Source organism: Bufo gargarizans, chromosome 2 (assembly GCF_014858855.1).
Source record: "Bufo gargarizans isolate SCDJY-AF-19 chromosome 2, ASM1485885v1, whole genome shotgun sequence".
Lineage (NCBI taxonomy): Eukaryota > Metazoa > Chordata > Amphibia > Anura > Bufonidae > Bufo > Bufo gargarizans.
The window spans coordinates 59,157,049-59,170,220 of record NC_058081.1 but is presented as its reverse complement, the minus strand read 5'-3'; the positions used below and the strand labels follow the sequence as shown (position 1 = coordinate 59,170,220).

Genomic DNA, 13,172 nt, shown 5'->3' with positions numbered 1-13,172 from the left:
CCATGTGTGCGGTGATTGTGTGTGTATATACCACTCCGTGTGTCCTGTGACTGTGTGTATATACCCCTCCGTGTGTGCAGTGACTATGTGTGTATATACCCCTCCATGTGTGCAGTGACTGTGTGTATATACCCCTCCGTGTGTGCAATGACTGTGTGTATATACCCCTCCGTGTGTCCTGTGACTGTGTGTATATATACCCCTCCATGTGTGCAGTGACTGGGTGTGTAAATACCCCTCCATGTGTGCAGTGACTGTGTGTGTATATACCCCTCCATGTGTGCGGTGATTGTGTGTGTATATACCCCTCCGTGTGTGCAGTGACTGTGTGTGTATATACCCCTCCATGTGTGTATATACCCCTCCGTGTGTGCAGTGACTGTGTGTGTATATACCCCTCCATGTGTGCAGTGACTGTGTGTGTATATACCCCTCCATGTGTGCAGTGACTGTGTGTGTATATAGCCCTCCATGTGCGCAGTGACTGTGTGTGTATATACCCCTACATGTGTGCAGTGACTGTGTGTGTATATACCCTTCCGTGTGTGCAGTGACTGCATGTGTATATACCCCTCCATGTGTGCAGTGACTGTGTGTGTATATACCCCTCCATGTGTGCAGTGACTGTGTGTGTATATACCCCTCCATGTGTGCAGTGACTGTGTGTGTATATACCCCTCCATGTGTGCAGTGACTGTGTGTGTATATAGCCCTCCATGTGTGCAGTGACTGTGTGTGTATATACCCTTCCGTGTGTGCAGTGACTGCATGTGTATATACCCCTCCATGTGTGTATATACCCCTCCGTGTGTGCAGTGACTGTGTGTGTATATACCCCTCCATGTGTGCAGTGACTGTGTGTGTACACATAGGAAATATTTCCACTGAGCCCACCACTGGTGCCAGCTGATTCGATGCAGGTCTGTACTGGTGGCAGTGCCCGGTACCGCCTCCTATACCGCCTGTGTACAAGGCATTTTCTGTACAATGTGTCCTCTTACCTCCTCTTCATCGAGCAGAACCTACAGGCCGGTCTCCCTCCCGCAGGAAAGTCATTATCATTCTCAGGGGCAGATACAGAGACGAACCTAATATCATCAGAGAAGACCGGCTGCAGCAGCTAGTGATGGCTCCCGGAGATGTCAGGGGCCGGCAGTGATGGCGCAGTTATATGAAATTAAAGATTTAATTGTATCTCACTTAACACCTCTTCAGATTAAATCGATTTAGGTGGAATAAAGTGGAATTAGCATTTAAATGGGAAATATCATTATGTTCATTAACCTGCCTGAAAGCAGTTCACTGGCCTTGCGGTATATACCAGACAGTTCTTTGCAGTAATAACAATGGATGACTATATTCAAATCTATGAAACATGTTACAAGTCTGAGTTCTGCTCTGGGGCCTTATGATTTCTGGGGCAGCAGATCCATGGATTTAGCCAGACTTGTGTGTCCATATATGGCTTAGGAGTCCCTGTTCTGACTCCATATATGGCTTAGGAGTCCCTGATTTGTGTCCATATATGGCTCAGGAGTCCCTGCTCTGTGTCCATATATGGCTTAGGAGTCCCTGCTCTGTGTCCATATATGGCTTAGGAGTCCCTGCTCTGTGTCCATATATGGCTTAGGAGTCCCTGCTCTGTGTCCATATATGGCTTAGGAGTCCCTGCTCTGTGTCCATATATGGCTTAGGAGTCCCTGCTCTGTGTCCATATATGGCTTAGGAGTCCCTGCTCTGTGTCCATATATGGCTTAGAAGTCCCTGCTCTGTGTCCATATATGGCTTAGGAGTCCCTGCTCTGTGTCCATATATGGCTTAGGAGTCCCTGCTCTGTGTCCACATATAGCTTAGGAGTCCCTGCTCTGTGTCCATATATGGCTTAGGAGTCCCTGCTCTGTGTCCATAAATGGCTTAGGAGTCCCTGCTCTGTGTCCATAAATGGCTTAGGAGTCCCTGCTCTGTGTCCATAAATGGCTTAGGAGTCCCTGCTCTGTGTCCATATATGGCTTAGGAGTCCCTGCTCTTTGTCCAGATATGGAGTCAGTGCTTCTGGGAGTTCCTGCTCAGACTCATAAAAAAATTCAATTTTAGAAGGAGAAAAATTAAAATAATGAAAGTGCCGGCTCCATCAAATGATGCAAATGAACGTCACCTGATGGACCACACTGCCTATTAGGCCTTATGCAAAAAAAAACTGTGTCTGTTTTGCAGTCCATAAACTGCAGATCTGCAAAATACGGACACCATCCGTGTGGTGTGCACAGCCTTACTTTTGTTCTGCAAGTTCTAGAGCATGTTCTATTCTGGCCCGTAAAATGTAGTCTATGTACCCATTGAAGTCAATGGGTCTGCAAAAAAATAAATATCTTCTATTGGCTATCATTGGGCTATATGGCTCAGTGGTTGGAGTCTTTGCCTTCAATGCACAAGGTCATGGTTTCGATACCTGGCAGAGACTTAATAAATGTTAAATACACAGGGGTGTCCCTAACAGGGGAAAAAATTACATCTTTTAAAAAATATATATATGATCAAACCATTGGTGCCAAATAACACCCTGTGTTAAGCCATGCCCCCTTTTATCCATGTAATCTTGGCTGGTATTTTTTTGTTGGGAAAGATGGCAAGCCTAGCATGTTCTGCTCTGTTATTTACCTCAGGGCTTGCTCTGGTTTGCTAACATGAAAGATTTATTTTTTTAATCTGCTCAGAGTACCCAAAATACTGAATATTTTGCCCCATATACCTGTTTTTCATGTCAGCACTTTCCTTCCCCTGTTCTCAGCATCACTGCACCCTGGCAGGATGATTACATGCAGAGCTTCCTGTTTTTATCAGCTGCCTGTTTAGTCTTCCTACCAATCCCACCATGCTTTGCTCTGAAATGTTTCACAGGGATTGCTCTACCAAGCTAACATGGAGAGGGGAGGTAAAGAGAAATATTACAGAGCAAAGCATGCTGGGATTGGTTAGAAACGGAAGCAGATGAAAACAGGAAGTTCTGCATGTAAATATCCTGCCAGGATGTAGTGATGCCGAAAATAGGGGAAGAAAAGTGCTGACATCAAAAATGGTATAGAGGGGCAAAAATGTGCAGTGTTTGCGGTATTCGCTCCAGATAAAAATTCATTATGGGACATAATGATTCAGATTATCGCTGCCCAAACCCACAGACTTTGGCAGGGTCAGGATGTGAATGTTGGCTGCCTGACTGTCCACAATAATTGATTTTGTGGGAGAGAAAGATGGGGCAAGTCGAATGGCTTTCTTCATTCTCAACTGTGAAAACACCCCTGAGAAACCTGAGAGAAAACAGGAAAGATTTCCACAAACTGTCTAGGGTCACAAGGGACTGTGCCTGATAGCAAAGGTATCACTCGTTTATGACTATGGACTTTGCTGCTTGTGGAGAGGGTATATTGCTTCGGCACCCACCCAACTTCTATAATGAATTGGCTGTCCGTTTGAAGTTCTGCACCCCGCTGTGGGTGCTGCAGCACTGGTTGTGAGAGTTTTGTACGCCTGTGGTCAATTTGGAACGATTGCAAAATGTGTGTTTGGATTAAGAAACAGGGACTACTACTGCCAACATAGCCGCTGCCTATGCACAGACATTGGTGAAAGGAAGCTCTGTATTACACCTCAGAACTGTGCCTATTGTTGTTATCTGCACTGCAACTCTCATCATTCTCGTAAAGAGACTGTTATTGTTATTACTAAACTGGACCTGGTCTTTGTCCACTGTTCTCAGGCTCTCACTCTATCTGACCTTCCTGCCTTGCACCTTGCCAGATATCCACCATCAAGGACATGCTAACTACCACCAGGCAAGAGCCCCAGAAAGATCTGGGTCGTGCCACGAGGTAAGAAAGGGTGCACACTACATTCAGTACATGGCCTGGGAAGAGCCAGGTAGAGGACTACTACCGCCCTCATACCCACTACCACGTCTCCCATTCCCTCCTCCTTTCTGGGTCACTGCAAGTGTTGCTCCCAATTTCACAGCTTTCCAGAGGTTCCACCAATCTTCAGGTTATGTCATATCCTTGCTGTGTGCCATCACTGTATAAGATGAGAATACCCCCATTAAGGTCGATGAGCAACTAACTCATTGGAGGCCCATTCAACCCCAAAGATAGGCAATCTGTACTCCTGCTGCACACAGAAAAATACAAGGAAAATGAAGCATTGCATGATGTCCATGGAAATCAGTAAGACCTCTGTATTTTTAATGCACAGACATACTCTACTAAGTCCTCTGAGGCAGTGCCACTCTGTGTAGTGGATCTAAGCCCTAATAGAAGGAGGGTCTTAAGCAAGGGAACTTCTCAAGAAAGGAAAAGGACAAGTGATTACCTGTACAAGATCAGAAATCGTGCAAAAAAAAAGGTGAACACAATAGAAAACTTTTTGAAAATGCAAGAGAAGTTTGGAACAGTAAGTACTGTGAAAAGTGGATTAGAGATGGTGTTTGGGAACGTAGACAAGACGTATCCGACTTCACAATGTTGGTTGAGGTCAGAAGGCACGGTGAGGTCGGGCAGAATACACGGCCTGTGGGACAGGTCTGACCACATATCTCCCCCTCAGGATCACAGGACATATGAGGCTGGACCTTTCCCACACGCCCGATATTCTCCAGAAGACCTAAAGGTGCCAGCTGAACCATGATGGTGGAGTCACTGAAGTGGGGACTAGTGGAGGAATGCAAGATTTGTAATAATGAGTACCTTGCCATATGGGACAGATACTGCTACTACTCATGATCTACCAGTAGGTCTCAAAGTGAGGACCCATAGACTTCGAAAATTAGACTAATAGGGTGTTCTCGTCATGTTGGCATCAAAGTACCTTCCCATAAATCCTGGATCAGGTCTCTTAGTAAATATGGACTGTCAGAAAGTATATAATGTAACATGATGCGTTTTTGGTTCTACTTGAAACTTTGGATTTAGGGGGCACATCATACAAGTCTGTGCTTTGGGTCAGAACAGTCATTTGGAGTTGTGATCGTAGGGAAGCTTCACATATCCATTAGCTGGAGATATCATGAAAATGGACTGAATGTACGTTAGCCAAGAATAAGAGCAGAGCTACTGTATAATTCCAGAACTTGATTGTAGAAGGTCCCTACATTGCATTTGTGCCTATGTTGCAGCAGGCACTGTAAACATTCTAGAGGCCATTCATAAAAAAATATATCAATGTAGATGTAATTCTGTCTGCGGAAATGGGGAAAAACATTTGTTTCTGCTCCATTTCTAGAGACAGACAAAATATAAAGGCATGCTACAGCTGACTGTGCAGGTGTACAGTATATATACTGGTAAGGCATGTGCTGTACCTGGTTACATGTATTTATATCCACCCCATTTCTCAGATGTTCCAGCGCTTTATCCAGGTTTCCAGCCCTGGCCGCTCGCAGGAAGCTGGTCGCTGCATCAGCCTAAGAGAGTAGAGAAATTATGTTAGCATCATCTATAATTTATATTGCTATTGCTTATATAGCACCAACATATTCCACAGCGCTGTCTGTAGAGGATGATCCCTCACGTCAGTGCCTGACAGTCTAATTTCTCTGTCTCTGACACCTAAGGCCAACAAGTCTGCTAGGCTACAGTATTAATCACTGAGCCTGAACTACATCCAGTCAATAAAATGCGCACAAAGCTTAAAAATCCCTAGTTTATAAAGCTTACAGGATATGTATAGTAACCCTTTCATGACCGGGCCTAAAAAAGGGCCTAAATGTGCAGGCAATTTTTCGAGATTTTGCACACGTGGTGGTTTAGTGACCGTAACTTTTTTATTGTTTGACTACCAAAATAATTTTTGCAATGTTTTTTACTTGACACTTAGGACTTTTTATTAGCATGTTGTTTTTTTTCGAGATTTTCTTTCCTTTTTTTAGGTTTAATTTGGGGAAAAACCGCAAAGTTTCAGACTTAGGACTTTTATATTAGCATTTTTTTTTTATTTTTTTTTAGAGATTGTTTCCTTTTTGTAGGTTTATTTTTTTTTTTATTATAGCTTTTTATTTCTTAAATATTAAAACTGACCCAAAAATTAATTATTACAAAGGGTTCCCAATTTTGTGACGGTTGTTTTGATATATAAAATGTATAGGTTTGAGTGAACAGAGCAACCAGAGCAACTATGGTGGCGGTTTCAGTTAGCGACAGCGCTTAATTAAATTTTTGTTATTTGTATTTTTATTTATTTTTTGGCCCATAATATGTCCCCCAGGAGGCCATTAAAAGACCTCTGGAGGACACAAACTTTTTTTTTTTTCCCTCTGTTTCCACTGTAACCGGTGCATCCACAGGAGCCCCAGTTACAGGGGAAAACAGACCACTGTGGGGGCATTACACACAGACAGAGCTGATCAGGGTCTCCTTAGACCCTGCAGCACTGCTCCTGCCCCAAGACACCCAGCAGTCACGTGACCACCGGCACTAATAGAGGTAGCTGACGGCCCCCTCCTGCTCTCCCTTATATAGCCAGTGGGCAGTCGGAAAGGGGTTAATTTTATATCTCCCTATGCCTAAAAAAATAAAAAAAACTTTCCAAATAGTCTTGATTAAAAATCTCCTACTAGTTTATGTTTACAGCTCTAGAAATCTCCATGGTAACAGACTACAAACTGTCACGGCCATGGCTATGACCGTGACTCCTTTACCGCATGCGGTTGCCTGCGGTTTATTTTGGGTTTCAACCACAGGTGTGGGTCGCTGGTTGTGGCCTCACTTGTGGTTGCCGCGGGCAACTAGTTGTGTATGTGTGTGTGCAGCAGAGCAGCCGGAGCGTCGCTAGGCAGCTTGCTGCCCTGGCATGCGGTCTCACCTGACTTCCTTTTTGTTAGGTGTGTGTATATCTGTGTTGTATGTCTGTGTGCACTTTGTATAGTATGTGTGGTGTGCACTGACACTCTTCCTGCACTGTGGTTGCCCGTGGCAACGTCTGGCTGTCTGTACATGTGGTGGCAGTGTCCCGGCCTTCGGGCTATCTCCCAGGACACGGTTGCCACCCATGTCGCTGCCAGCGGCAACAACCACAGTGTGTTGCTACTGTTGGACACTTCCCCTTTATGTGAGTTTCCCTTCTGTGGTGCTGGAAGGGTTAACTCCCTTCCCAGTGTGTGTGTTGTGTCACTGGGTTTGTCTGACTGTGGGGTGTGGCTTCTTGGCCTATAAAGCCTCACTGTTAGCATGGCTCAGTGGGTTGCTTCAGCCATGCTTGCTGGAGCAGCCTCCTGTGACCTCCATCTTCCTTGCCAGTGAGAGCCACCCCTGTGGTCATAAAGTATTGTTGCTATGTTTAAGTTTGCCTGTGTGTTTATGTAGTATGTTATATTCTGTTGGGAGCTTCCTATGTATTTGGTGCAGCGTACGGTTCTGGATTCCTGTCTGCTCAGGGATCCAGTCAGCAAGGCTGTGGCAGGTTGGTAGAACTTCTCGTTCGCCTGCCATTCCCGTAAGGCTGTTTATGTCCCCCTTTTCCCAACAGCTTGGCCATTGAGACTCCTGCTCCTCCGTGCCTAGGAGGAGTAGGTCGTCTTACCCAGCTCCTAGCTCAGGGACCTGCGGAGGGTAAGTCAGGGCTCCGAGGTTCCTGCGCATGGGTCCTCCTACCATCAAGGTCGGCCCATGCAGGTAGGAGTTAGGGTCAGGTTAGGGATGCTTGAGGAGGTGACCTGCTCCCTATCCTGCTCTCATGGCCGAGTAACCACTACATCATCTGGCATCGCACGGCTAAGGGTTTCCCCCATCCTCAGCCGTGACAGTATGACCACAGCGGCTCCTCGCGTGGCGGATCCCTCGAAAGAGGGTGAAGCATGTACTGCCGTCTGCGGAAGGGGTACATGCGCGCTCTTCAGAGGGAGAGCGTTATGGGGGTTTCGCCGCTGACGGCGCGGTGAGTGGCTTTTCCCCGCCACTTCCTCATCGTGTTCGTTTGGCGTCCCCTGTTATTTTTATCCCCTCACCCTGGTGTTTTTTGGTGTGGGGTGCACACCTTCGGAAGAGGGTGCAGCATGCAGTGCCATCCCCTTGTGGTCTGCATGCGTGTTCTCCGGAGGGAGAGCGTCCCGGGGGCATCACCGTTAACGGCACGGTTGGTGGCTTATTCCCCGCCACCTTACCTTCCGTGTCCGTGTTGGTGATCCCTCGTCCCTCTCCATGTTCCCATCTCTGGTCGTTTGCTGGCAGCACTCCGTAAGTGGTCCGGCTGCGTGCTGGTTAGGAGTGTCAGCTGGCAGCGACTGGAGTGGGGACGTTAGTGGAGAGTCCCCTCGTCCACTCTCTGTGGTTCCATTCCCGTGTCGCTGGTGCGGGCTGCAGGCCTCGTCGGACTGGCTAGTGTGAGCTGGGAGAGGATGCAGCTGACAGCGACTTTCTGGGAACCATGTCTGAGAGTGGACGTTCCCTTCTCCTATCCCCTTGTGCGAGTCTCTCACCAGTTTCCTTTTTTTTTTTGGTGGGGGGGCTTTGAGGGGTGGGAGTGTCACGGCCATGGCTATGACCGTGACTCCTTTACCGCATGCGGTTGCCTGCGGTTTATTTTGGGTTTCAACCACAGGTGTGGGTCGCTGGTTTTGGCCTCACTTGTGGTTGCCACGGGCAACTAGTTGTGTGTGTGCAGCAGAGCAGCCTGAGCGTCGCTAGGCAGCTTGCTGCCCTGGCATGCGGTCTCACCTGACTTCCTTTTTGTTAGGTGTGTGTATATCTGTGTTGTATGTCTGTGTGCACTTTGTATAGTATGTGTGGTGTGCACTGACACTCTTCCTGCACTGTGGTTGCCCGTGGCAACGTCTGGCTGTCTGTACATGTGGTGGCAACCGTGTCCTGGGAGATAGCCCGAAGGCCGGGACACTGCCGGGAAACTAGCCTTACAATAACTTCAAAGACAAAAACAAAGGCTTCGGAATATAGTAGCGCTATATAAGTGCAGAAAAGAAATAAATAACAAAAGGAGTAATACACACCTTACCAATCCCCTGCTGCCACCCATGCCGACTCTTGTCCCCCACCAGTCTCGCCTCACATATGTAGACGTGTTGAAGCAACGTATGACCACTGAAGCCAATCACTTGTTGCAACTGTGACCTCAGTGGTGTCGAGACGTCACTTCTACAGCCGGAGACCGTCTAGGGACCAATTCAGTGTCGGCATTGGGGCTGCAATTGCTAGGAGGAAGTACTCCTTTTATTATTTTAGACCATTGTAAACATAACATTGAGGTTGGACAACCCTTTAAGAGCAATGAGCGTCCATGAAATAAGGAAAAAATTATATCGCATCCTATACATTTTTTTCACACAATGCAGTCGACTGTGCTTTTTCTATAATGTGTAAAGAAAAAAGTCCCCCTTCTGGCCTCAGTGGGATGAAAGGCGACATACGGATATCGCAGGGAGCTTTCCCGGTGCATACACTGACGGTAAAGAAAAGATGAAGTGTGAACAGAGCCTAATATTCATGGAGCTGAGTTGTAAAGTTCAAGGGATAGACTAAAGGCATGTTCACATCTGCATTTTGGGGCTTCTGTTGCAGATTCCACCAAAAAGACTACCGTAATTTTTCCAGGACGCAAATGGAAATTGAACGGGTCCCATTTATCGCTGTTCTGCTCCTCTAACATAGCAGAACGATGGAAATAACTAGCGCTGATGTGAACAGGGCCTGAAACTGAGAAAAAGGAACGTGAATCATAAAAATACAGCAAGTACGAGGTTATAGGATTTTATGAATGAACCCCTTAAGAATTCTTCCTTGCCTTGTACAGAGAGTGCAGACTTTTTTTTTTCCAAAAAAGTATGAATTTGAGCATTTTTTTCATACACTGGGAGGTGCAAAAAATTTTCCTTTTCCTTATGTGATTAGTTTTTTTCTGTCTTTACAGCTTACTGAAGAAGGTTTTTTCTTCCTTTTTTCATCGTCGCCTTCCAAGGGCTCTAACTTTTTTATTTTCCCTTCTATGTAGCTGTATGGGGGGCTTGTTTTTTGTGGGACAAGTTGTAGTTTTTAATGGCATTTTGGGGTACACATAACTTTCAAATTAACTTTTATTAACTCTTTATGGAAGGGAGAAAAACAGCAATACTGCAACTGAGTTTTTATGTTTTAAATTTTACGGCGTTCAGTTTTCGGCATAAATAACATAATATCGTTATTCTCTAGGTCAGTACGATTACACCGATACCAAATACATATAGGTTTTTATGTTTTACTACTTTTGTGCAATAAAACCCTTTTTTTTAAAATAAGAAAATCTTTTTGCACTGCTGCTTCCCAAGACCCATAACTTTTTTTATTTTATTTCTATGGAATTGTGTGAGGGCTTGTAGTTTTCATTGGTATCATTTTGAGGTTAATAACATTTTTTGATTGCTTGGTATTAGGTTTTTCCGGTGGCGACTAAGAATAAATTAGCAATTCTGGCATTTTATTTTATTTTTTATGGCGTTCACCGTAGGGGATAATTTACATGATATTTGTGCAGGTTGTTACCGAGATTTTCTTTTTGCAATTTATTTTAGGGAGATTTTCTTTTTGTAATTTTTTTTTCATTGAATAGTGCATTTCCATTTTTGTTGGATTTTTTTAAATAAATTTTATGTTTTTTTTTAAACTTTTTTTAACCACTTAATAGTCCCACAAGGGACTATAACAGGCAATATTTTGCTTCTAAAATACAATGCACTATCCCTATAGTGCATTGCATTTTAATGTCAGTGCTATACTGACATTGACCAACAGGCTGCGCCATAGAGGTGCAGCCTACTTGGGAACACCCAAGTCAGGCTTGGGGCCTACATCAGGTCCCAGCCAGTCTATACACATATAGGCACCCCGCTATCTCATTTGCGGGTTGGCAATGGGAGACAGAGGGAGCCTGCCCATAGCATGTAAGAGGTTAAACAGCTGGGATCGGCACTCCTGCCGGTGAGTGCTGTCAGTGCAGGAGCGCAGCTCTTATCTGAGAGCCGAGCCCCCTCTCTCTGCTGCACGGGAGACCTGTGCAATGCTTAGACTGGGCCGCCGTGAGAAGGCGATGGCTCAGCCTAAGGCCCCTTAGTGACCACCATGATTAAACCAGCCCTGTACCTCACATGGAACCAGAGAGCTCCCCAATCATTGCTTTGCTAGATTTACAACCTTAATTCCAAAAATTGCAAAGACTTTGAATCCTTGCATTCTGGTTTTATTTTACACAGCGCCCTAACTATTTTTGCAGAATGCAAGGATTTACAAATCACATAGACCCATATTTAATTCACAGTAGATCATAGAACACATATCAGATGCTAAAAGTGAGCAAGTTTACCATTTCATGAGAAAAATGAGCTCCTTTAGAACTTGATGGCAGCAACAAATCTCAAAAAAGTTTGGAAAGACTGGAAAAGTAATAGGTACTAATAAAAAAACTAATAAAAAACAACTAGAGGAGCAATCTGCTACTAAGTCACATGACTGGGTATAAGAGCATGTTAAAGAGGCAGAGTCTCTCAGAAGCAAAAAAGGGGCGGAGGTTCAAAAATCTGTGGAAAATCTAAAAATTGTCGAACAATTTCAGAAAATTGTTCCTCAATGTAAAAATTGCAAAGACTTTGAGTATCCCACCATCTACAGTATATACTAGCATCAACTTTCACCCTTCAGAGAATCTGGAGAAATCCATGTGCGCAGGAGACAAGGCTGACAGTCAATACTCGATGCTCGTGATCTATGGGCCCTGAAGAGGCACTGCCTCCCTATCACAGCTCAGGGGTCTAGTCCTTTCTGCTACAGCCCTCTCCCTATCAAAGCTCATGGGGCGCTTCCTTTCTGCTGTAGCTCTCTTTCTATTACTGTCACAGCTTCTACAGTTAAATGGATGGAACTGAGCAAGGGCGTCCACCTCAGTGATGCGGACAGAGAAATTAGAAATAAGAACAAACAGCAGGTGGCGCTATACAGATACATTTTATTGAATAGCTCACTGGCTGTACTATATTTTGAATTACATGCATTTACAAAAGTATTCAGATCCAGGTGCTGGTTTGAAAAATACAATTATTTTTTTCGTGGGACAACCCCTTTGAGTCCTTCTTTGTTTCCTTACTGCAGACTGTATCAGGCAGCAGAACAGTAGATGGCATAACGTTTCTACAAACCACAACAACCACAACAACCACAGGACCTCAAATCAAGACTGATAGTACATCCTTGGACCCCATTTCTTGAAAAAAAAAAAAAAGTAACATAACAATTTTATAATTTATCAACTAAAAAAACTGCTCCACTATACAGATATATTATGAAATGAATGAACATAGAATTTTGGACCTAAAAATCTAATAGTAGATTAAAGGGGGGGGGGGGGTGTCAACCAATTATTCCTTAGCTACTAGATAGAGGTCTGACCACTGGGACCCCCACCAATCACATTTTCATCTATCTCCAGCAGTCCCTGGAGCACACTGCATTAACATCACCCCTGTTCTTGTGATCAATGGGGTCCCAGCAGTTGGATCACCACCAGTTTACCTATGATACCCTATCTAGCGTTGTTAATAGAATATCCCTTTAATTAATAAATTAGAGGAGCTCTCAGGAGGCAGTGGGGCCCTATGATTTCTGCTTACATGGCAGCGAAGCGTGTGACGGGGAGCTGGGTAAGTATAACCTTTATGAGGTGCCCGGTCATTTTAGTGGGCATTATAGGGATTTGATAACCCCGTTAACCTTTTAACAACCAAAGTGTCTTGATTCTAAGTGAGCAGACGCTTTTTGGTGAACTTACGCACACTGTGTTCTAAAAGGGGTTTTCTGCTTTGGACAGTACCTACTTACAAAGCTTCCCTGACAACAAGCAGTTAACAAACTGTCCGCTGCTGCATTCCCTAGTCATCAGCTGTAATCTGTGGGAAAAATAAGTGTTCAACTTCCCTGCAGCGCCACCACAGGGACAATTAAGTATTACACTGAGTTCATTCAAATCATTGGGATGTCCATGTCATGCAGGACGGGACAGGTCCTCCAGAATGAGAGACTCTCTTTAGATCTGGTCTCCCTTCTGGCCAAGAAGTGAGGATCCTGAAGACAGGACTTGCCCTTATTAACATAAAAATACTAAATAGGGTTCACGATAATGGGTTTTCTAAATGAGACAGCTTCTTTAACCCTTTC

At 44.8% G+C, this 13,172-nt stretch overlaps 1 protein-coding gene across 6 annotated transcripts in view; it reads right to left on the bottom strand.

Moving 5' to 3' along the window:
• The window catches only part of ANK1 (ankyrin 1), a 183,501-nt gene that overhangs the window by 133,800 nt on the left and 36,529 nt on the right, over positions 1 to 13,172 (bottom strand). For all 6 annotated transcript variants that reach the window (XM_044278999.1, XM_044278997.1, XM_044279000.1 and 3 more), the window contains exon 2: positions 5,348 to 5,449. In XM_044278999.1, the coding sequence (XP_044134934.1) occupies positions 5,348 to 5,449 (102 nt within the window). The remainder of the gene's footprint in view (positions 1 to 5,347; positions 5,450 to 13,172) is intronic.